This window comes from Haplochromis burtoni, unplaced genomic scaffold (genome assembly GCF_018398535.1).
Source record: "Haplochromis burtoni strain Fernald_Lab_line unplaced genomic scaffold, NCSU_Asbu1 Contig_425, whole genome shotgun sequence".
Lineage (NCBI taxonomy): Eukaryota > Metazoa > Chordata > Actinopteri > Cichliformes > Cichlidae > Haplochromis > Haplochromis burtoni.
Window position 1 is genome coordinate 185,013 of NW_024582786.1, and position 24,411 is coordinate 209,423.

The 24,411-nt window shown below is 43.3% G+C and overlaps 2 protein-coding genes across 23 annotated transcripts in view; both read left to right on the top strand.

Annotated features, from left to right (window-relative positions):
* Window positions 1-9,162, top strand: part of LOC121812064 (microtubule-actin cross-linking factor 1-like) — a 112,210-nt gene extending 103,048 nt beyond the window's left edge. For 6 of the 7 annotated variants that reach the window (XM_042213190.1, XM_042213191.1, XM_042213194.1 and 3 more), the window contains 4 exons: window positions 4,146-4,235; window positions 5,730-5,831; window positions 7,532-7,609; window positions 8,920-9,162. In XM_042213190.1, coding sequence (XP_042069124.1) covers window positions 4,146-4,235; window positions 5,730-5,831; window positions 7,532-7,609; window positions 8,920-9,066 — 417 coding nt within the window. In that variant the 3' untranslated portion in view covers window positions 9,067-9,162. The remainder of the gene's footprint in view (window positions 1-4,145; window positions 4,236-5,729; window positions 5,832-7,531; window positions 7,610-8,919) is intronic. The other variant, XM_042213193.1, reaches the window with a different exon arrangement.
* A 14,841-nt stretch (window positions 9,163-24,003) lies between these two features.
* Window positions 24,004-24,411, top strand: part of macf1a (microtubule actin crosslinking factor 1a) — a 108,743-nt gene continuing 108,335 nt past the window's right edge. For 15 of the 16 annotated variants that reach the window (XM_042213172.1, XM_042213181.1, XM_042213178.1 and 12 more), the window contains exon 1: window positions 24,004-24,384. In XM_042213172.1, coding sequence (XP_042069106.1) covers window positions 24,129-24,384 — 256 coding nt within the window. In that variant the 5' untranslated portion in view covers window positions 24,004-24,128. The remainder of the gene's footprint in view (window positions 24,385-24,411) is intronic. The other variant, XM_042213186.1, reaches the window with a different exon arrangement.

Below are 24,411 nucleotides of genomic sequence, written 5' to 3' on the forward strand. Positions count from 1 at the left end.
TGTTTGTTGTTTTGTTATTATCTGTTTTCTAATTGATCAAAACACATAATGACCGATTAATCAGTTGAAATGTGTATTTTTGTATGCTTGCACAGTGCGAGCCATTACATTGGACAGTTTATTTTGAGTTGTATTAGTAAAGTGAGTTCTGACTTATTGTTTTGGTGAATTTTGTTCAATCAAAACTTACCCATAAGGACGTAAGACCTAAGAAAATGTATTGGAAACAATGCTGTGCGCTTGAATAGACAGAAGTGTGAAATAGCTGTGTGCTTTGCGTCATATATCGACTCTCAGCCAGCACTGTTAAACCTACAAACCTCCGCCCTGTCAGCTGGGAGAAATGCAGAGAAAACAAGGCTGAGCGAGGCAAAAGATGAAGAACGGAAGGCTGAATCAAAACTAAACTCTGGAGATAAAAACAAAGAGCCTGTTAAAGAAAAGATAAAGGGACGTTAGGTAGCATAATGGCTCTTCGCTTCCTGTTTGTTGTTGATGTCTGTGTATGTGCGCCAAGTCTGGTTTATTTCTGGCTGCTGAGGTGTGCTCAGGTATTCTGGTGAATACAGTGCACACAGGGGCCAATGTAAACACTGTCCTCCAGGCTACCTGCTGGCATGCAGTGACACACTTTGACCCAGCAGTTTGTTGACACAGTGAAGACAAATATGGCAGCTGTGGATTAAGAAGTCATGCAGTCTGTCTCCTGTCCATGTTAAGGGAAACTTAAGTTTTAACATCAGAAAAAACTACCCAAGAAGCTGCTGTCGGAGGAAGTCTCATTTCATACTTCCATAAAGAGGTTGGCTGAAACTGGTAATTGACTGGCACTTGGTGCTTTTCTATTCTTAATGTGCACTCAGAGTGAAAAAAGAGCTTTATTTTACAACTTTTAATTTACCAATCGTACACGTGTGTTTAGTTTCTTGCAGAAAAAACACTTAAGCATGCTGATTGGAGGAGCAGGGGTCAAACTACCAACCCTCCAACTCCTGAACTAGAGTACAAATTCTAGACACATGTTTTAGAAGAATGGATTAAAAAAACTGTTTATCTGTTACTAGGGTTGAAAGGTTGAGAAGAGGACTTAAAAATGTGTAGTTTACTTAAAAAGTAAAATATGAGGTCCTGAGGCGACAGATGTTGTGTTTCATGGACTCAAACATAGCAGCAAGCTTGTTTATGCTTCTCTCAAAAAAACGTTGGGCTCATCACTCATCGATTAGTGCAGTGTGTCGTCACCCACTCAAATGATCACGGACTGCGCCCAAGGCAAAGACTGAACTGCCACCTTATAGCACAGGTTATCCATTTCTGTGACCCTTGTGTGGCAACACACGGATTTTGTTTGTTTTGGCTGATCGTGCAAGTCCTATCACATTAAACGGCATGTCAGTCCACGAAACACGTTTATAACTGGCATCAAATAATTTCCATCATCTATTCTGTCGTCTTACTATAGCTTTCAATCCGAATGTATCCAAATGTGACAAAATGCTGTTTGAACTGATAGGTGTTGTATTTTTGTCCAAAATCAGCGTGACCTACATTTGTGTTCACTGTGCCAGAAGCTCCAGGTGCTGTCAGGCAGCCTGGGGTATTTTAACATTGGCTCTGTATGACAGTATGCTTTAGTGCCAGAAGCATCTGCTGTCACTGCACATCAGGCACAGCTGGCTGAGGGAGCGGCGTCCCTTAAAACAGCTGATCAAAAGATCAATTTGGGTTTAAATTGCAGTTTTAAATTCAGTGACAGTGGCACAGCGCTGAGCGCGGTTGCATCTTATAGCAGCTAATTTCATTTTCAATGAGAAGTAATTCCAACAATGTGAATAGTTTTACATTTTAGCCCAAAAAGTCAGGCTGAATGTTCTTTTTTTTTTTTAATCCACTAATTGCTGAGACTTTGTTTGAAAATATTTTCTGAGCTCATACGGTCAACAGCACCTTCAATGACTCTGTGGAGCTGAACTCAAATAATGTCTTTGTTTCCCCTGACAAACAGAAGAACGAGGAACCGAATTTAAACGTTGTTAGCCAAGATTTGGTTCATGCACTACTGTATTATAATATACAAAAGGCGGTTAAACTCAGTGTTAAGCTCAAAATAACAGTCCTTTCTAAGCAGAAGTCAATTTCAGATACAGATTTGTTGTAGTTATTTATGGTCTAAAAAGCTGCTGAAGAAGGTGAAGTTGTTGCAGTGCAGCAGCTAGCATGTCCATCTGAATTACTGAAAGTGACTGAAGGTATTAGGATGATGGTTTATTGGCAGTGACATGCAGAGCTTACAGTAAACTGAGGATGAGGGCTATGAACTGTGTGCCATGTTGAGCCTGTGACACACTCAGGCACTATTAGACAATAAACTGCACCTCATTTCCAGGCACTGGTGGATACACCATGTCTTCCTGTCATCTAATTAACACTCGTTACATCAGCGTGCCTCCGAAGCAGCTCGTGTCACCCTTCCACAGAGACGCGGAGGCAGCGAGAGGAGGGTGAGGAAGTGACACAGATGAGCGAGGGAGAGAAAAATAGACAGTGAAATGAGGTTTAGTAGAAGAGGTTATTGAGGACAAAGGGTGGAGTGCTGCTACTTCTGTGACTGCTGATTAAAACTGAAGCCCTCGGGGTATCTTATCTTTAACAAGAATGGGTGATAATGCAGAGTATCATTACATAACTTAACTTAAAGGTGATGTTATTTATTTTAGATTATATCTTTATTATTTGTACCTGATTCGGTGAGTCTGCAGTCATGTTCCGGCAGCCTACTCTTGTGCCTGTCTTGCCCTCTTCTGGAAAAACATGGCAGTGCATTTTCCAGGAATGCAGCAAACCCGAGTTCCTGCTGGTGCTGCGCGAAGCATTAAAAATCCCTCTAATGCAGGTGGACGTTTGTCCTTGCTTACATAAGTGGGTCTGCATTTTTGAAGCACTTTGGTCGACCTTTGCCGCCTGCCAGTTTTTCTCACTTTCCTCGCTCTTTCTGATGAAGAACGCTCGCACTGAAATGTTTTATTTACAAAAGAAAAGCTTTTGTTCTTGTTTGGCTGTGCCTTTTAAGAGTCTGTCTAGTGCCTTTATTTCAAACTGGAGATTTAGAAAGGAGGTCTATGCTGGGGGAACAACCTAGTTTTAGACATGGTTAGTTCATGTCAGGTTCAGGTCTGCTCGCTAAATTCTAATGTGCAGGGCAGGATGCCTTAATTAATATTTCACAGGTGAGAGACAAAGTTTCCACTTGTCTGTCTTTTAGAAACAGAAGCATCAAAGCAAAAATATGTGGATTTCATTCCATGTTGACAGTAATTACACTGTAAATTGTTACATCATTGCAAAGTTTATCAGTGGCAGATGGGACTGCAAGTAAAACACTTTTAACCAATTTAAGAGCTAATAAACTGTATACGAAAGATGGATGCCTCATGACATCACCTGTTAGTTGATGGGATCCACATTTAAAGCTTCAGCATTAGCATATTAGCAATCACAATGTTTTTTAATGCTGCTTTTTAATGCCGTTCAGCTGGGCACTTTAACGTGGGTATCTGTGGGGATTTGAGGCTCTAGAGGAACTGGACACCTGTTTTTGTAAAACTCCTGCATTGAATTTTTCTGCCTCGGAGGTTTCAGCATGGTGCAGCTGTCGTATTAGTCTCTTTTTTCCTCTTTCCCGTAAAGCTTTGCTCACTCTTCGCTGCTTGATCCAGTTTTCCCTCTCTGCTGAGCCTCAAACAGTCTCAGTTTGTCTGTCCGTCCATCCGTCCCACTGAGTGTCCCACTTTCACACAAAACCGCCACTGATGCTGATCGCTCTGCTCGGCCCGCTCGCTGAGTCACTGTGTCAGTGACCGCCAGCAGTGACGACCTGCTGCCACCCTGGTTTATTTCAAGGCAACATCATGGCAACGGAGACAAGAGGGCACAGCTGGTGCTTCATCTCTGTTGGCCAGGCAACCACTGTCACCAGGCCTGTCAGCTGTGGGGCAATCAGCCTGACAGATGTCAACAGAGGGATGACTGCAGTGTAAAATTAACTTTTTTTCTTTTTCTTTCTCCCTTTACTTCCTCCTCCCTGTTCATTTCCTGTCTGTCCCTGCTCCCTCTCTCCTTCCTTTACATCCCTGCCTCTCTCTTAGGTGAGGAAGCACATCACAGACCTGTATGAGGACCTGAGAGATGGACACAACCTGATTTCCTTGCTGGAAGTCCTCTCTGGAGTCACCCTGGTAAGGGATTTTTATCTCTGACACACACATTCATCTCGTATCTCACTGCGATATTTTCCATCACGCACACGCTGTTGTTCCAATTCCAAGCATACAAATCCAGGGACTGTTATGTAAGCCGGTTTCACACATGACTTCTTGGGCAATTTTGGGACAATGATGTCGGGACATCGTCCTCAGTTTCCCTCCTGTTTTTGATGATGATGTAAGAATCTACGAGTCAGTCTCTGAATGGTCTAGTTGCAGACAGGTAGATTAATGTAAAGGGACTGCTGACTCAGGTCTGCAGGAGCACACGCACACAGGGGACAGTGTCACCTGACGACGTCACCTTCAGGACATCAGATCGGATTGAGGGAGACTGACAGCGCAACAGTCAGACATAATAAGTGTTTCATAGAGAAGAGGACAAACTGTGATGAGGCCATCACCATTTCCTCACTGTTGTAGAGTCTCACTAATTAGGGCTTTATCCACTGCCCTTTTTTTGAGCTTCAGAGCCGCTGTGGGGGCATTAAGTTGTATAATTTCCTAACTGCAACAAAATTAGCTTCAGCATAACTTTGGCATTTACCTGTAAAATTATTTCTTATAGAGAAAGTTGGAAGCAGACGCAGGTCTTACTTTTCCCCCTCACACTTTCCAAGGCCTCGCCCAATAAACACAACAGCAAGAGAGAGCTGTTCCTGTGCCTGTAGAGCAAGATGTAACACAGAAGGAGGATACTGTCCATAGCTTCTTTGCTAGCCCTAATTTAATAATAAAAATCTGTTAGAGGTGTAAAAAGAGGCTAAAGTTAGCAGCGATGAGGTGAACTGAAGCATAATAATCACTTCTGTGATAGAGAGGGATGTTCAACAAGTAGGCTATCCAAATCAACTACATATGAAACAAATATTCAATACTAGACTATTTGTATGCAGGCTTAGCTGTGATGGAATTAGATATTAAAATTCCTGTTTTTCCATATCCAGACATTTCTGCCCGTGTGCATTTACAGGTGAACTTTCCAGGATGAAGTGCACTGCTTTTTTCCTTGTTTCATCTCTTAACCTTTGGTGTAGAGAGAGCTTAGTTGTTGCATCACACCAAACCACAGCTGTCACTGTGTCCTGGCGTCCGTGTCAAACCACCAGAGGTTAACACGACGGTTTCACGTGGTGTGCTGCAACTATTTGAGGTTCATGCATGAACGTGTAAAGAGTCATTGACTAAACAGTCCTACCACAGAGTTTGTTTTGTAGGCTTCAGTAGATGGACGTGGGCCTGTCAGCAGACGGATGTGCCCAGCTGATTTGAATTGTCTGTTTATGCTGAGTGACCCTTTTGAGCCATTTATATTCTTTCCTTAATTTACAGCTACTGAGCTTTTGTTTCATCCTCATTCTGTTCTGTTATTCAGCCGTTCTCATCCTGCATCTCTTCTTCCTCTCTGTTTTTTTTTTTTTTCCCCCTTTCCTCTTCTTGTACATTTCCACCCTTCTGTTACCATAGCAACAGAAGAGCGGCCCTCCATTGAAAAGGGCATACGCCTCGCGGGCCCCCCCTCTCATCTCGCTCGGAGGGGAGGATGAGGAGGAGGAAGGAGCTCAGGGAGTATGTTCGAACTCGAAGCCCTCTGCCCCTCCACCCGCCACCGCTCACACTCTCACTCCTGACCTTTGACCCCTTCAGCTTCACACTCTGCCCCCATAGGCGGAGCTGCGAGGCTGCATGAGAGTGCTGTGCCACTGACTTTTGACCTACAAAACTGTACATGGCACGAGTCAGTGCTGCATTACTGTGTCACTACAGGGCGTCGCCATTTCTGTTGGGTGATAGCATCGATACTCCTAGTTAAATTTTCCACTTTCTTCTCTTTGACTGTTAGATTGATAAATATATAAATAAATATAAAACGAAATATCATAAACTTTCAAAAACAGCGTTATTAAAGTGTGTTTTCACTCAACAGATAGCTGCTATTTTGCATGTCACAGCAAAATGTAGTGTATGCAGAAGTGCCTGTACCTGCATTGTTTCTAATGGCCAGCAGGTGGCGGCGACTATGATAGCAAAAAGAAGTCAGATTGTGTTGAAGTCTATGGGAAGGTTAGCCTACTTCTCATTGGATTTATGGGCACTGTAAACAATTTCCTGGTTAGTTTATGATGTCAGTCGATTTTAAATCTTAGGGAAGACAAGATGATGATCATTTTCTAAATTATGGTCCGACTGAGAGTAAAATAGAAGATAAAAAGGAGTATGGTGCAGCGCGTGGTTGCCTCATGGTTAAGAACTCATTTTTGTAAGAAGTTCCTCTGTGAGATCCACACTGCATATGATACCTAGTTTTTAAAAAAAACTGCATCCATCTTTTATGTATAGTCTGTGATATGACACAAATATTTCTTACTTCTATTTAATTTATAAAGCAAATCTGTTTCCTTTGAAGAGTAAAGATGAAAATGATCAAAACTGAGTCCAGGAACTCAAATGTCACACAAATTGTGAATAATTTTAAAAAAATTTAAAGTATTTCTTTCTCATTGGGCAAATGGTGTTAAATTCTGGGCGCATTATAAATTTTCCATTAGCAGTTGATTTATTTTAATTGCAGTTTTCCTCGTGATGTCTTTGTGCTGGCCAGTAAATAAGTGCATCCCTGTTTAATCCTGATTGAATTTTACATACATTAGAAATGTAGCTTTGTACAGACCACGGGTGGGGAAAAAAGGTAAAATGTAAGATTTATTATATGTCAGTTAAATAATACAAACACAGTAATGAATAAAGTAGAAAAAACTCTCCTCTCCTTTCAGTCTGTAATGATTAATCCTGAGTGAACCTTCTCTTTACCAGCACGGTGTGAACCATATCTGCATCCTGCACTTTACTCATCTACTCCTTACAGCCAAAGTGTGTGTGTGATTGTGTGTGTGATCTTTCTTTCTCTTAAACTCCGTCTTTTCTCCATCTAAACTTCAACTTGGATGTTTGTTTGTGAAAATCTGTTTACGATTAAAGAAAAGACGGTCTGATGTGAAGTCTGCATTTTTAATGCTAAACCAGCATGGTTTGAGCCTCCACAACGTTGGCATGTCTTTAACGGCTCCTGTTGAAGACAGCGCCCTCCAGAGGATCATTTCACATCAATAAAACTGCTCTGTGTTTTGACCTCACTGCACTGTTGATTGAGATCGGCTTTATTTGCACTCACTGCTGCCTCCTTTGTGTTTTCTCTGTCTTGAAAAACACTGAATTTAATTTCCTGTTTCACCATCTTTACGATTCTTATCTCTGCTCTCTTGTTGCAGCCCAGAGAAAAGGGCCGAATGAGATTTCATCGACTACAGAATGTCCAAATAGCGCTGGACTTCCTCAAACAGAGACAGGTAAGCTCACATGTGGACACACACAGCATTTGTCTTCATCACCCTTCTGAAGGATAAATAGTTTTATTATTGGCTTGATAACCCTTTTATAAAACAGTACTGTCCTTAATTTGAGCACATGAGTTAATTCATTTCTATATAACAGCTGATCAGGGGGAAAAAGTAGTGTTCGATTCCAGGAAGAGACACAAGTCTTCTTTTAGGGTTAGCGGCTGAAAGTAGCTTCAGATATGCTTCAAATTGTCTTTTTTTTTTTGCAAAACTTAACATCAGTACATTCTACATACTAGTATATTCTCGCAGCACGACAGCTATCTTAAGAAACCACTGGAAGGTTATTTTGAATAATTGTTTTTCCCTCACAAGTTTTTCTTCCGCTATTTATGCACAAATTTCATCATGTTGCATCTTCATTAGCAGCTCAGAGAAACGGCACGGTGACCGTCTCCCACGAGAGTACTGAACAAATGTCCATGCTAACTCTCAGTACATGAAAAACATGCAATTATCTTTGCTTTCACTGAGATAATGATTCAAAAGATCATTTCCCCACCCCACAGCTGACACGATCATGAATCTCCACTGTGCTCATGTGTCTACGCAGTAACATGGTTAGCTAATGTGTTACACATTAAGCTCTCAGGGGACACAAGTGAGATAGCTGCTGGTTTTAATGTCACTTTTAATGCCATATATTTCAATAATAATGTATACCAAGGTAAAATATTTCAAAATCAAAGGAAGTGGTTTGTATGTAAAGTATCATTAACAGTGAAGTTCAAAGGTGTTTTAATTTATGTGGCAGCGCAGGCTTGAAGTAAAAATGGTTAACCTGCAGTGCCGTATCTCCTCCTCATGCTGTCTTTTATCACACAGCATCATCTTTTTTATCTGCTCCTCTCTGCTTTCATCTCTTCCATTGTTTCCTTCCTCCCTCTCTTGCTGCCTCAAATTAATCTCTCACTGTTTTGCTGCCAAACTGCAGCTCTTCCTCCTCCTTATCTGAACAGTCCCCATCTTTCTTAAACCGCCTCCCTTGTCTCCATCTCATTCCCCAGAGAGAGGAGGACTGACCTTTTCTTCTTAGTTTCATCGCAGGTCTAATTATGCAGACCGGATAGCTGAGCTTAGGCGGAGCTACATGATTTAATAAGGTCTCAGAGAGCTTTGTACAATTAATGAGCATGATAGGTGAAGGGGAGACTGTTCTTAATACTTGCAAGGAAAAAAGAATAAGTTATGTTTTCTCTTGTCTTGAATCCAGTCAGGTGCCTTTGTGTCAGAAACAAATACTCTGGTCTGTTTTCTAGGTCAAACTTGTGAATATCAGGAACGATGACATCACCGATGGGAACCCCAAACTGACATTAGGACTCATCTGGACCATCATCCTTCACTTCCAGGTCTGTGTCCTTCACTTGGCATCTTTGTTTCTGGCGCTCTGTGTTCTCCTCTGATTTGTAGCCGATGTGGTCAAACCAGCATCTGCAAAGTCCTTAAAGTCAGCATTAGAGGGACGTAATGGGCAGGAAGGCTTTAGAATGATGTAATACCACTAATTAATTACATAATAACCAAGTTATGGTTTGCATCATTACTGCTAACTGGGGTTTAAACGGATTGGTCCAAATATCGGCATTACTCTGAGTCAGGATTAGAGTTTTATTGCTGCCATGTTGAGCTTGGCTGGACATTTGCATCCTGGCAAACTGGTTTGTAGTTATGAAACTGAAGAATTGTTTGAGTGGTTAAAACAAAGTGTGTTTGTGTGTGTATTCATGGTCTGCTGTGGAATCTGATCAAGATGCATTCTGGGTATTAACTGCATTCTAGTTTTCTTTAGTGCCTCAGTAATCATCGAGCAGATTCATATACATTATATTGTTTTGCCCCAATCTGAACAAGGCCAGGTGCACTAAGGCACTCAGGCTTATGTGTGACTTATGTATAACTGATGTTATTGCCCTAAGTATATGTAAGCTCTGAGCCGGGCCTTGCCGGAGTGCTTCATCTTAAACCCAACATAAGGATTTACTTTGGAGCACACAAAGCAACATGTTAAGGTTCCATCAGGGCCCTTATCCTTTGCTATCTGTAATATTATGTCAAAGGCAGCTTCAAAGTTAGACCACGAGTTACTGTGTGAGAAGAAGCAATAAATAAATTGCAGTGTGTGCCCTTTTCTCTGGTGTTGGATCAGGAGTTGATGTTATTAGCTAATGATATATTTAGTTTTAGGGGTTAGTTCAAATCACAGATGTTTTACACTGAAGCAGTTTTGACTAAGATTGCTAGACATTCTTTGCATTGCTATCAAAAACATTCAAAGTGAATATAAATGTCTAAAGTTTGGACCGCAGAGCTCAACAGTGTGCAACTCGTGACTGAATGTTGTCTCAAGGACAGCTTGTTTAGTCTAGACAGCCGGCTCTTGGGATCCTGACGTAGAATCATGTCCACCAAATGTTTCTGCACCAGTTTTGCCTGCAGACAGCGTTGTTCTCTATTAAATCATTAGTGTGGGTTGCCTTGTACCGCTGGGCCCGAGTCATGCGTGACAACAAAGCTAGAAACCAAAGCAAGACTTTTGAAATCGATCAAAACTTTTTCCGTGTCCCTGTTTCTTATTTTCATGCCATGGACTCAACTCTTTGCTTTTGTCATATTCAGTACTGGACAGAAAGGAGAAGCTGCAGTTGTCTCAGTCGGCCACTAGGTTGTGCTGTAATATGACCCTCAGCAGGGTGACATTGCCAGCTGGTTGCCATAGAAACAGCAATGCACGACACCCCTGCATGACTCAGCAAGACATCAATGAGTTTGATAAAGAGATGAAGGGTGAAAGAGTGCTGGAGGACGGGACAGGGATGTGAAGCGGACTGCAGGAGCTCCGGACGGAAGAAATGAACAAGTGCTAAAAATGAATCAGTGGGAAGGAGGGAATTGGCTCACAGCAGCAGATAGTTTGAGTTTCAGGAGTTCAGCGAGTTCACTAGATGAGGACAGTTTTTAGAGCTGGCGTGGGAAACTCCAGTCACATGGCTCTGCTGCCGGACTCGGACTAGCTGGACTTGATTTAGTGCTTGTCAAATAAACAGAAAGTGTTACCACAAGGCCCTAGAAATTTCAAGGTTACCAATATTATAAAAACTATCCTAACAAAAGGAGACATGGGACGAAATGAATGCACATTAAAATGTTTTGCTTTGCGTTATTTTTTTGTCTTCATAGAGCTGTTTTGGGGGGATTTTTATTTTTTTATTTTTTTATTTTTTTTTAAGATTTTAGACAGTTTCTTTTCCTACTGTTGGCTCTATGTGATGTCACTGAGAGCAGGTATAACACGGTCATTTTAGGCATGCAGTTCTAGATATAAGCATAGAAGCCCCACCCACTTGCTGCTCAAACCTTCTGTTTGTGAGGAGCAGCCAATCGGAAGAAGTAGCCTTAAAGGGGGAGGGGCTAATGCTCTTTGTTTCAGATGCAGGATGAACGGAGTGCTTGGAAGTAGCCTTAAAGGGGGAGGGGCTAATGCTTGATGCAGGATGAACTGAGTGCTTGCATCAAAACCCAATATGAGAAATGAAATCTGTGAGCCATGCAAAGCAACTTAAATGAGCTTAAGACAGAAAACAAAGAGCTGATATTAATTCTGCTTATGAATATCAGAATTTTGGAGGGGGAAAAATAAGCTCAACTCTGCCCTGAAGCTTCTTGCGTGGCCAGAGTGCACTATCAGGAGCATATCCCACGAAACAGCATTTACTGTAGAGGAGTGTTAATCATGGCAGCTGTTAAACAGTGACAGAGTAGGTAGGGAGTTTAGCCTAATGTTGCTCAGTCCTTAGGCTCAATTAAAGCCAAGAAATCAGATAATAATGTACAACAGTTACAAAAAATATCTTCATGCAATGATTGAGATGGTTTTTTAATAAGCCACTCATCATAACAACATGAAAACAGAAAATGAAAGAAGTGTGGTCCACAGAAGGGAAATGTGTAACGTTTACATTATTTCCACTGGTCGTTTTGGACTGATGATGATTATAATGAAGATGAAGAAGTCGTTTTTGGAAAGAAGCCCTGCAGGTCTTTGAGACCAGGACGTGTGCAAATGAGTGACTCAGCACATCGGCTAATTATAGGAACTCTCACCGGGCTATCATTTTAGCAATTAGCAATTTAAGTTGCTTTACTAGCACATGAAGATACAAATGAGCCTCAGTCTGTTTTATCTCAGAAAACCTCAACTGTCCAGCTTTAGACACATCTTCTCAGTGTTTATACGCTAATGTGTGGCTTCCTTTTTGTTCTCTTGAATGTCCAGATGAGGACTTTGTTAGTCCTTCTTCTCTGAGATGGGGATAAAAGTTTTTTTTTTAAACTTGTTTTCTCATATCTGTTGTACTGGGATTGTAGAAACATCCAAAAACACCTCTTAAACAATTATCAACAGAAAATGATCCTAAAACTAATTATTAGAATTTCTGATTTGCACTAGTGAGTCCTGGTTGTAGTTACCCTGCCAGACCACTAGATGTCACAGTTAAGCTCCGTATCGCAGATGGTTGTGTTTGTTATGGATCCTCCTCCAGCTGCACTGTGTCTGGCTGTGATTGGTCAAAGCAGCTTTGTGTGACTGCCAGTGAGTTCATTTTCAAGAAATTTTTAGTTTCATTGCCCTGCTGCAAGACAGGTGAGCAGGCGGGCTCAGTTTGTTGTGTCTTCAGAGGTAGTCATTATGGTTTTATTGAACAGGTTGATCATCATTTGTGTCGGATAAATCTGACGGCCGTGTGAGCTGCAGTTTAATTCTCTAAAGTAAAAAATGATCTTCTGTTGGTTTAAAAGGGCTTGCATAGCTCCTGGCTTCACCCATCTATTTACATTATTCTGATTATTATTCTGATTGTTCTGTGCAATCATAATAATAATACACAAGCTGACATTAAGAGTTTCAGAATACCAAAGAAAGGGATTTGGGCAAAATCGTCAACACAAAAATCTCTTTGTCTCTTTAGTTGTGCTTTGCAGCATAATGTGGCAACAGCTGGTCACGAGCCTTCCAGTATTTTATAAACATTTATCATTAAGGGTCAACATCTTAAAACATCTTCAAATCTCTGTTTAAGAGGGCGTCATCGTCTAAAGAGCTGCTAAATATATTATTAGAGCTTCTGAGATTTGTATGTAAAGCTGGGTTCAGCAGGCAACGCTTGCGGCCTGAGATTTCCAGGGCTCACGATGGCATGTCGCCACCACGAAGGGATGAAAGCCTCTGGGACTTGATTAGTGCTTTCCTCCTATTGGTTCATGAATTTTCCATGTGCGTTTGTGTGTTCGCTTATGCTTGTGGTTAATGAGTGAAGATGGATTACCGCTGGCCTCACCGCCACTCGGGAGTATTGCATTTTTGGAGGTCTCCATCCATATGTGTCTCTGTGAAAGCATTCACCATAGATCAGGCAAATGTTGTGTGTTCAGACGTCTGCAGTGTTGGTGCCAGTGACTGATGAATCTTTCTCCTGCAGAGTTATTGCCATGCTGTACTGTACAGAATCACGTGCATAAGCGGTTTTATTCAACTTATGTGGAGAGATGGTGGGTGGAAGTGGCCTATAGAGGCTTAAAAACTGTAGGTGGGGGAGGAGGGGGGGATAAAAATGTGTGCGTTTGAATTAGAGCGATTGATGACTGTTTTGGGTTGGAAATATGGATCCGATTTCAGTGGAATTTTATATTGAGGGCTAACGCTGAGTATTTTCTGTCAGTTAGAAAATAGGATGCATATCGAAATTTCCCAAAACTCTAAAAATCCATCTGATAATCAAAGAGATTAAAGCTGTTGCAGTCTGTGCGTGCACGTTTTTCATTGCTGAAATCATTTGTGTCAAAGCATTAACTGTTTATGGGTTTTAACAGCCAGATTGAAAAGGAGGATTTTCCAGCAAATCCACTGGATTAACTGCCCTTTAAATCCAGGTACTTCATCACTTTAATGCAAAAATGCTGCAGCTTCCATATGGCTGTAATTGTGCACAGACTGACCTGATACAGCTATTGATATTGAAGGCTTTGCTCGGTCTGAATTGTGCAGAAGTATCTCTGTTATGATGAGTCTGTGCCTCCATTTCACTCCCCTCTTGGATTTTGCTTCCTCCCTGCATCCTTATAGTTCTCTCTTTTTTAGCTCTCCCCTGATTCCTTTAAATTTCTCTCCTCACTCCTTCCCTCTTCCCCTTCTATGACATTTTCCCCACACCATTCATAACCTGTAGCTTCACAGGCAGGTGGAGATTGAAGGGAATAGATGGAGAGAGAGAAATTGAAATGCTTACCAGCTCCTCATTTATTATCACAGATGCGACGGTCTGATTCCGATTTGATTTCTCTCCTGTCTGCCTGGATGGCTGTTTTTTGTCTCTGTCCCTGTTGCAGCCTGTCATTCAGGAAAGCTTTTGGGTCAAGTGTGTGTGTGTGTGTGTCTGTGTGTGTGTGTTTGTAGCATGGAAAGCTGCTCACTAACAGCCAAGAGAGAGAGCTAGAGAGAGAGAGAGTGACGGGAGTAACGAGGAAGCGGATAGGAGGAGGAGGAGAGCCAAGGAGGGAGGGGTGGACTGTGAGAGTGAGAGATCGCGCAGAAGAGAGTGTGAAGCTGCAGCAGCCGGGAGATAAAAGCTTTTCTCTCCCTCTGTCGGTGTCTGCCAGCGAAGGATAAAGCGGAGGAGCAGAGGCAGTCGAGGGAGAGACCGATCCAGGCTGCCTGCTGTCACTGGAGCTCCCGGCTTCCCCTGATCAGCAGGCCTCAGACCACAAATACACAGCAGGACAAGACACACTCGTGGACACGTATGCAGAAAGAGCTCACACAGCTGACCGGGGGGACCGCCCAACCTGGCGGGCACTAAACATACATTCGTACTCCCTTTTGGACAGTTGCTCCACGGTATCAATCGGATCAGTCCAGCCATGCTTGTCTGAGGGAGCCACAGTTTCATTTTAACTGGAGACGCCCTGTGTTTCTTTTTTTTCCTCTCCCCTCTTGTCGGTCTTTTAAGGGGACATGGGCTGCGTACTCTTTTGTCCTAACCTCTGGCGCTGTGCTGTGTGATGTTTGGGACTGCCCTTTACTGGATGCTATATCCCTCTGGCTCTCTTCCAGGTGCAGTACACATCTGCACATGAACTAGGTCCGCTGCTAGATCTTGATCTTTGCAAGACCTCACCTAAGCCGACAGAGGACCCACGTCTTCTTCAGCCTCAGAGTGCAAGCTCCACTTCCCACACCACATGCCTAAATTCTAATTAGACCTGGTGGATGTGAGAAGCTATTAAAAGGAGAAAAAGGCACCCGAGAGGAGAAACAGTGAGAGGCTTTTTAGTTTTTTAGGGTAAGACCTGATCTAAATACCCCCAACCATTACTCCTGCAAACTGTGGATGGTGTCAGGCTGTTGCATCGTCGCACTGCACCACCTGATGAAGGGGACACTTGGCAGACTGACAGCAGGACACAGCAGCACGATTGGATAGTACTGAAGCACAAGTCAACTTTGATCCTCGGGGAATCTAACATCAATTGGGGACAGTCTGTGCCCAGGTATTCAAAGCAGAGATAGACACGATGCTGAGCTGTCTGGGGAGCTCAAGGTGGAGTCTGCCTGTATTTGTCTGCTTCCAGATTTAGACAGATGCTCTGCTGAGGCTAACAGCTGCATTTACATCGGTCACCCCAGATAATCACTAGAAAAACTGTCAACTTTCCTGCCAATCCTGTCAGTAGGAGAAATTAATGCCAGCAGTTTTGAATCCTGACATATTGACAGCAGCAGCTCGAGGTGTGGATGTTGAACAGACACATGGCAGAAGGATTGACACATCGTGTGAGAAACCAGCTCATTGAACAGCGTAAGTCGTGGGAGGATGACGAGAAGCATCGAGGCGGAAGCTGAAGCTCTGATTTGAGTATTTAGGAAGCTGTCAGTGTATTGGCTGATTCTTCCTGCAATCTGCAGTGGCATTGGCTGACTACACACTCTGTCCGCCACAACCAGTCTGGACAGTGCGCTGCCTCGACAGAATGAGACTCTGAGCGTGCCATTACTACGAGGGATATCGACAGTATCACCATTAATACTGCTTCCGCTAGCAATTGACGGGATTCCCACTGATCTTACTTCTCTTATCTTGCACTGTATCAACATTACCAGGGAAGGAGAGGGCATCATTAATTCATGAGCTCAGCTAGATACTAGAGCTCCTGGATAACACCAGCACCTGTACCTGACATTAAATCTGTTTTTGGGTTGTTGATGATGGAAGTATCGCGGTGAAACTGAAGCTGACGAAAGTATTTTTCCTCACATCATCTCTTATATTCAGAATCACAACACTGAACTGAGAAGTGAGATGAGACCCAGAAATTCTGCCATTCTTTTGCTTGTCACCTGCAGGTGCATACAGTGTGTGTGAGACCTCTGGATTATCACTAATGGGCTGAGCAGCACTGGACTGTACTATATTTTTCTCTCTCCAGCAACTCATCATCCTGCCTGACAGCTTCCCTTACACCAGGTTACAGCTCACCTGCCAGAGGACCCGTGATAAATCAGACATCTGACCCAAACTGAATTTATTTTCCTCTCTCGTGTGGCTCTGCTGACACAACTGTGTCCTCATGTCCTTGACTCCGACCACAAGTCTTTTCAGATTGAGAAAACAGGAAGAGTAAACCTGTGTCCTTAGAGAGTGAGCGTCTGGCGACTACACTACCCGAGTCTGAGTCAGGACAGGCAGAGGGAAGATAAAGGACGCCGAGGTCCTTTGACACAACGGCCTGCCACGTGATTGGACCAATAACTGCCTGAGGAAAAGACTGACTTTTTCTCTTCTTCCACCTTTATTTTCAACGGGTTAAATTTAAGACAGTGCCACAGAAAATGGAGCAAAGCCTCCTCGTCTTAACTTGAAACTACCCTCATAGGTCAGATTAACGAGGGAGCCTTACAGTTCCTCTTTTTGTAAACAAGTGGAATAAACCTAAATGAGCATCACTTTAGGTCTTATAAAATAACTGCCTTTCTTTTTTTTCTACGCTCTTCTTCATCGACATTGAAGTCATGGGGAACTCCATGGGCTGTGTTCGGCCTCCTCGGGAGGGAGAGCTTGGTGGAGCCCCCCCACTTTCACCAAAGAAGCGTCTGCGTTTCAGACGTAAGCACAAGGGCAAGAAGACCAGGAAAGGCGAGGCAGAGCTAGAGGACAGTGAGCGGCAGAGAAGCCTCGAGCCTGATGAAAAAGAGGAGGAGGAGGAGGAAGACGAGGACAGCAGAGCTAGGACTCAAATAACAGTGCCTGATACACATTATTCCAAAACGAATCCCCACAGCAATACTCTTTCCCCCGGCTCTGTGAGCACCAGCGCTGGGGGGCTTTTGGGCAACATATTACTTGAAGGGACCCCCAAACCCAGCCCAGCCTGGAAAGGGGTCTTCTGCTTTCCAGGGGAGGAAGACACCGTCAGTGCAATCATAGATGTCTCCAGTATCCCGAGCCAAACCACCACTACCACCCCAGTCAACACAGCCCCAGCTCTGGGGAGCACCACTCCAGGCGGAGGGAGGGTCTATCGTGTTAGGGAGAAAGTCCAAGGGGTCCTGGAGAAGCCTTGGATACTCCGGCAGAAGAAGGAGAAAAAAGACAAGGGCAGGAGAGAGGATAAAAATGAAAGGGAGCATGGAGGGGAAAGAGGTGGAGGAGAAGGGGCTGTACAGGTGGTGAAGACGCCTTCAGACAGGGACAGAAAAGGTGTGGTCCACATCAAGGAGGTGGACGGTAAACTCTGTGTGGTGAGGACGGTGTACCCCAGTGACTATGGCTCTCCAGTGTGGAGGGGTGAAAGTGATGGAGAGGTGGAGGTCCACAAAGAGCCTCCAACACCATCTCCAGTTACAGAGAATATTCTCAAAGTCCAACTGTCTGAGCAGGACAAAAGCAGAACCAAAATATCTGCAGGGGATTTCCCCACGTCCTCAAGCTACTTGCAGATTCAGGAGACGTCGGCTGTCAAAGGATTTCGATTGGACTCTCCAGCGTGGGCACAAGAGAGGGCGTCTCTTTTGGAGTCGGGCTATGCCAGCGACCTGCCGCTGACCTCTCCGGAAACAGCGGGCACCACTCCCAGTCAGACAGACTGGGGAGGGCTGACCAGCAGCTCGTCCGAGAGGCTGGACTCCATGATTGAGAGCCCGCTGTCCCTACAGCATCAGGCAACTAGGAAATGCCTGCCACAGGTTTGTGTCCTGACCACAATCCAAATCCTCAAGCCAAGAAAAACAAAGATCCGAGACGGCTAGTGTGAACAAGAGTTTCATACATGTGCAAATACCATCCTCGGATCAGGTAGCGCAGGGTTTCAGGAAGGCAGGATGACTGATCCAAAGGTGCAAAAAGTACAGAGCCCCTACATTAAGAAGTTAGCAGATTATGGAAACATGCTCACTGATTAGATCAGAATTATTATATTGGTTTTAAAGTATCAGAATTTGTCAGATATTTCACAGACTAACAGTAATTTATGTAAACACTGTTAGTTTTAGCCCTAATTGTGACATCTACTGTGTCCGAACTTCCCACCGCTCCTAAGGAAAAGGGAATAGTTTTACTTTTAGACTCCAGTCACTGACCGCGGATGTTTGCTTCCAGGACTGAGCAGTGTTTTTGAGTTGAACAGCATTTTTCAAACTGGTGTTCTGTAGCGCTAAGAGAGCCATTTACAGCACTTGATATCTTTCTTTCCTTTTTTTAAAGGTGCTTTTGTTGTCATGTGTGCACCATGTTTGCAGCCGTGAAGGTTTATGTGTGCGCGCCGTTATCGGCTCTAGAAAAGCACTATAAGTCTCTCCGTTCTTTCCGCCTTTGTTCCTGCAGCCTAATCAGCGCAGCACAGACTGTGCCCCTCAGTCTCAGGATCCGTCTCTGCGCCCTCCCTTTATTTTTCTCACAGCACACATACTCGCTCATTGCTGACGTCTGTCAGAGTGTGAGAGGCGCACAAGCTGTGTGTGTGTGTGAGACAGAGAAGGAGGGTCATTGCTTCAAATGACAGGGTTTCCTCTTAATGTAAACTGAAACTTGTCATTTTAAATAGCACACAGCACATCTGTGTTTGGGTCTAGCTCCAATGATTTTAGCTGGAAGCGGTTATTCAGGGTTAATCAGAAAAGTGAGATCAGTTAACTTCAGCTTCAGTGAAATATTAGATGTCCACGCTTTTATCATATCATTTTGTAATTTCTAGACTCGCTCTTTCCTACCAGCATGTCTAACTATTGTTTATGAGGTTTAAATGCAGCGGTTAATAAAATGCAAGTTGTATTCCTCAATCAGTTAAACTTTGAATGCACTGGTCTAAAATTTTGCCCGTTCATATCCTCAGTTGTTTGATTACTGCCCACAGCTTGTGGCTGGAGCACAGAGCAGGACCATAGTGGGACCAGTGAATCACCCTGGAGGGGTTTGGAGATCTGACTAGGAGGCGTTTCATTTTGTCCAACTGAGCGGAAGCTCCAGGGTAGACCCAAGGCACTCTGATGAGATTAAGTCTCTTAGCTGGTTTGGGAACTCCTTGGCGTTCCCCCAGAATAGCTGAAGGAGGTGGCTGGGGAGAGGAAGGTCTGGGCACCTCTGCTTTGTCTGCTGACTCCACCCAGATAAGCAGTAGAAAATGTGTGGCTGGAACTTTAATTTCAGTCAGTTCCTAATATGCATCTTACTCAGTATTGGCTGGGTAAGAGACTTTGGGGACAGGCTTTTTCCTGCCTACAGGAAGTTTTGGCACCTCACTAAAGAAGTTTTAACCAGAGCCAGAGAAAAATCCAAAGCAGTGAAATAAATTGTATTTTTTAACCAGTTTTGTTAATTTGATATTCCTTTTAATCTTGCTAAATTAGCTATAAAGTAGCCAGAAGTAACAGGAAAATGCACAGATTTCTTTATTATACAGTAACAGACAAACTTTTCTGTGCTCAGGGATTACTCTTAATGCCACAACCCAAAAACCCATTCTGAGCCAGGATTGTTTACTACTGCAAACACATAGTAGGTCCTAAAAGTTCAGAAGCATGAAGGTTATTTACTTTTACTGCCACAATATCATATCTCAAAAATAAATCTGCCTCTAAACCAGAGAGTCATACTCTTTTTAGGTCATGGACCACATACAGGCCATGTTGGTCTCAAGTGTGATGGACCAGTAAAGCTACTGGATAATATTTAATCATAGTGTGTCCAGTTCCATTTACAGATCAGAGTACGACACTTTTAATATATAAAGTATTTGGGAATTTAACAACATGGTCATAAATGTGATTCAAACAAGTTTGAAGTTAAGATCTAGAAATAACTTAAATTTTCCTTTAACTTTCCACTTCTGTGTAAAAATGCTTGCGTCACCACACCAGGAATAGCCGTGCTTTTTATCGAAATATGTGAAATTTTAATGAATTCTCTGCAATTTCTTAGACTTTGCAAAACCATCCGGTGGGCCGGTTCTGCTCTAAATCTTTTGCATAATCCAGCCATAGTGCAGATGCTGAGATCTGAGTGCTAAGTGTGTTGTTTTCTGATAGCAGACCAGCAATCCCATTAACATGTGATCAGATATAACTGAGAAATAACAAGAGCTTCTAGAGGAGAATCAATCTATATAAAACATTAGTCTCCAAAAGTCGATGATGCAATAGCGACTTAATGTGTTGAAAAGCAAACATGCAGGTTGTTGCTCAGGCCTCGGCTTATTACAGCACACACTTGCAGGAGGGATCCAAAACAGAAAGAGGGAGGCTTCCTCTGCTAGCTTACAGCTGCTCAGCTCTCCTTAACCTTGAAAATAAGAGAGCCTGCTGCAGCCACTGCAGTAATACAGCTTAAAGATGATGGGCACTTTTTACCACGGCTGCTGTGGTTTCTTCACTTCTCCATCACATGCTGAAGGCGGTACAGTAAGGGGATGCTGTCGGGTTGTGTTAGGCTGGACGTGATCTCATTTGGTGCACAGCTGCTGCTGAGTCATGAGAAGCACGCGTTTGCTATAGATCCCGGCTCTGCAGAGTTCCCCGGTTTAAAATGCTGCTTTACTGGGCAGCGATAATCAATACTCGTGTGTCGAGCGTGCTCCTGCGTCATGTCACGGTGGGTGAGTGTCAGGATGTGTCTGTGTTCAGTTTAAAGTGCAGCTGTCCTTTGTGTGTGGGTGTGTGTTGCCCTTGTCTGCATAAAAAAGGGATTTGAAATGTGCATTCATCAGTGAGACGGCTGCTTCATTGAGCCCAGAGGGGATTCCTACCGCACACTGAAAACACCACCCAAATTTACCCGTTTACCCCCATCCTGCTGTGTCTGAAGCTATCCATCCAACATTTATCTTTCTGGCCTTCATGCACCCATCCATCTTTTCAGCCTTTAAACATGATTTTGCAGAGGTGCTTCATGTTTAAGTCAAATAAATCAATTAATCCATCTTTTATTCTTTTTTTTATTTTTCCTATCCAGCACTCACCCCTCCCTCTCCTCCCTCCTCTCCCTGAAAACTTCAAAGAGGCCATGTTTCTAAAAGAGGGCTGGTCCAGAGCCCCAGGGGGCTGCTAGTGGATCATGGATGCTTGTGACTGGATCATAGCTGCACTGAGCACTGCTGCTACCTGATCTAATCTCTAGTCTGTGTGCGTCTGTTTATACTTTAGCTGGAGTAACGTTCACACGGCTGGGTCACGCATGAGCGTCACATCTTCACAAGTTCATACCTGCACTTCACACCTGCACATACCGTGAAGATAAACTGTGTTTAGTGAACATATAATCAGGCCTTTAGCTCAACTGGAGAAGCCATACATGTCATGTGACCTGACATTAACCTGTACTTTGAGTTTTTAGTTTGAGTTTGTTTACTTATGATTGGAAAAGAAGAAAACTGTATTAAATGATTACATTGAAGTTGCGTTGACAGGGGACATTTTTAGACTCTGTGAGCTTCAGGAGACTCGGTCGAGTTAATTAAACAGTTGTAAAGTTGAACGGTTTTGTCTTCGTTCGTTAGCCGAATACCCAACAGACTAATTTAGGAAAGCTAAATGTTAAGCCGACATGGTTTAATGACTGCGGAGACTGTTCGCAAAAGGCATGAACTACTGGGCTAAGCAGACTTGTTTACAGCGAGATAGCAGTAATAAACTTATAGTTTTGTTTTTTTGATCATTGAGGAGCAAAACTTTGAAAATCAAAATTTCAGAATAAGCATTAATTTTATAAAATGCGTCTCTTTTTTTTTAAGTCTCATTACTGTAGGTGTCTCAGCCATTTCTGCTGTGAGCTGGCATTTTGAGTCAGCTGACAATATGACATGCTTTAAATGACAACCTTTTCCTCTGCACACTAAAGGAGAGCATAAAGAGATGCAGAAGTAAGAGGTTAGGGAAATAAATGGGCAGAAAAGCAAGAGAGAATTTAATGATTTAGTGAATCATTTTTATAAAATGATTTTGTGATTTTTGGTACCTCCGTAGGTTAAAGCAAACGCATTTATGAAGCGTGGGCCGACTTGAAGGACACTCTTGTTCTGCTGTTCATGCTTCACGCAGCCTCATTCATATCGTAAACTCAAGGTTCACCTGCTTTATCAGGCGCTGTCGCCCGTATCTCTGCAGCAAATGGCCTGACAGAAATTGTACTGCAGCTCAAAAAATAACGAGCCGTGTTTGAAAGCTTCTGAAACTTACGAATTCACCTGATGCATGAGGGAACGGCAGACGTGCACAATGGGGAAAAGAGGATGAAGTGCTGTAGCAGTGGGAGTGCAGGCTCTGTGCACAGATGCAGACCTCACACAGAGTGCAGTGTCAATATTAAGATGGAGGAGTCGATGCTCTGCATTTCCCTGCAAAGGAGGCTGCATGTGCACGAAACACATATTTGTTGATTGCTGTTTGAGTGACAGTGTAGTCATGGAGTAACTGTAAGAAATGCTAACCTGCTCGCTGTAGCCCCCACGTCTCAGTGCAGGCATGTGTGGTGTGAATAATGACGAGTTGTCATGTAGCAGAAGCGTTTGTTCGTCTCAGTTTTGTGTTTACATCGTGGTTGAGAGGCTCCTTTAGTGATGCAGAATCTTTAGCATATGTCATTTTCACTGAGTGAATGAGGACTCAATAGATGTTACTTTACGAGAAGCTGGAAGCTATACATGCACGGTGCTGTTGCCGACCTTGCTCATCTTCATCACGTTTCCTTCTCTCTCCTCTCCCTCCCGTTCCTCGTCTTTTTGGCTGTTGCTGCAGTCTCCTGGCACGCGCTGGACTTTCATACTGCTCTGTATTAGCAGCAGTGAGAGAGAAACTGAAAGACTGAGAGAGGGTGGAGTGTCGGACTGTAGCTGAGTTAGGGAAAGAGAGATGACAGAAGAATACAGATGACAGTAGCGGCAGCCTAGCACTGACAGTAACCGCCTATACGTCACTCTGCCTTTGTTGCTCTGGGCAGATGGATCCAAAGAGCTCCAACTGAGAGGAAGAAGAACGCAGGGGGTAAATGGCTGAGTGGTCGTGTAGCTAAGTGAACCGAACCAAGCGTTAGGAAGCCGTCAGTCTTTGTGGAAGACTTTCTTTTAGACCCACCCCTAATAAGCATGCACGTCGTTAGAAGAGCTTTCAGGAGCTGTGTGCTGCTGCATCTGTGGTGTTTAGAGGCGTTTGCACACACAGACTCCTGAAATGTTAGTAGAAAATGCATGCTCACACACAGCTGGTTTTTCATTTTTACGCAGTAGAGCACACTCACTCTGCTTTATCATCCATTCAGACAACAAATTGAACTGTAATGTAGAAAATTAACTTCTTGTTCTATTCAGTAAGACTTGAAACCAGAAACTGAGATTATGAACCCATCAGAACAGTGTTTAAAGAGAGTTGACACCTGTGAATGTCTGTACGGTACTTATGTGGTTTTAAACACTTTTATACTGGTGTCACTTTTCAGAACTGGAAGCTGTGTTCACAGTTTATATACAGTTTGTAGGCAGGAGTTTATCTGAAGCTGTCATTACAGACGGTAGTTGGCATGAGTCGTGCTCTCCCAATTGAAAATTCTTGCTAATGTAATTCAGGGAGCTCCTTAGTGGAGGACGACAACCTCTGGCTCGCTGTGAATACACGAGACTGAAGACTCTTATGGGTTTTGTGCTCCGGAGCTGGCTGGTTAAAGGCTGTTAAATGTCGTCTTTTGTTTGTGAAAATTATTAGTGTTTAGGCTTCTTAGTTGTTTTTTTGCCCCCAAATTATTAAAAAAAAATTTTTTTTCTTAATGCAACCACAGACTGACTTCAACACACAAAATATTAATTGGTGATGTCAAAATGGTTAATATAGTTTCAACAAATACTTGTAACAATGTATCTGGTTGTGTGATTGAAGTGGTTTGACCTTAATCTGATCTGAAATCATCAGACAAGCTCAGTAATTCACGATCTCATGCTAATGTTCGGTGATATTTTCACAGCAGACGCAGCAGAAATGTTTATGTTTATCAGATTGTACAGATCAGAGTCTGACGACCACAAACAAACAGGAAAAAAGCAAAACAAAGCTTTTTTTTGTTCCAACTCCTTTTTCAGGCCCGACCTGATCGACATGGAGGTGGTGTCACGGCAGAGTAACCGTGAGAACCTGGAGCAGGCCTTCGAGATCGCTGAGTCGTTAGGTGTGACCAGACTGCTGGATGCTGAGGGTGAGACTGTTGATCCACTGTTGAGTC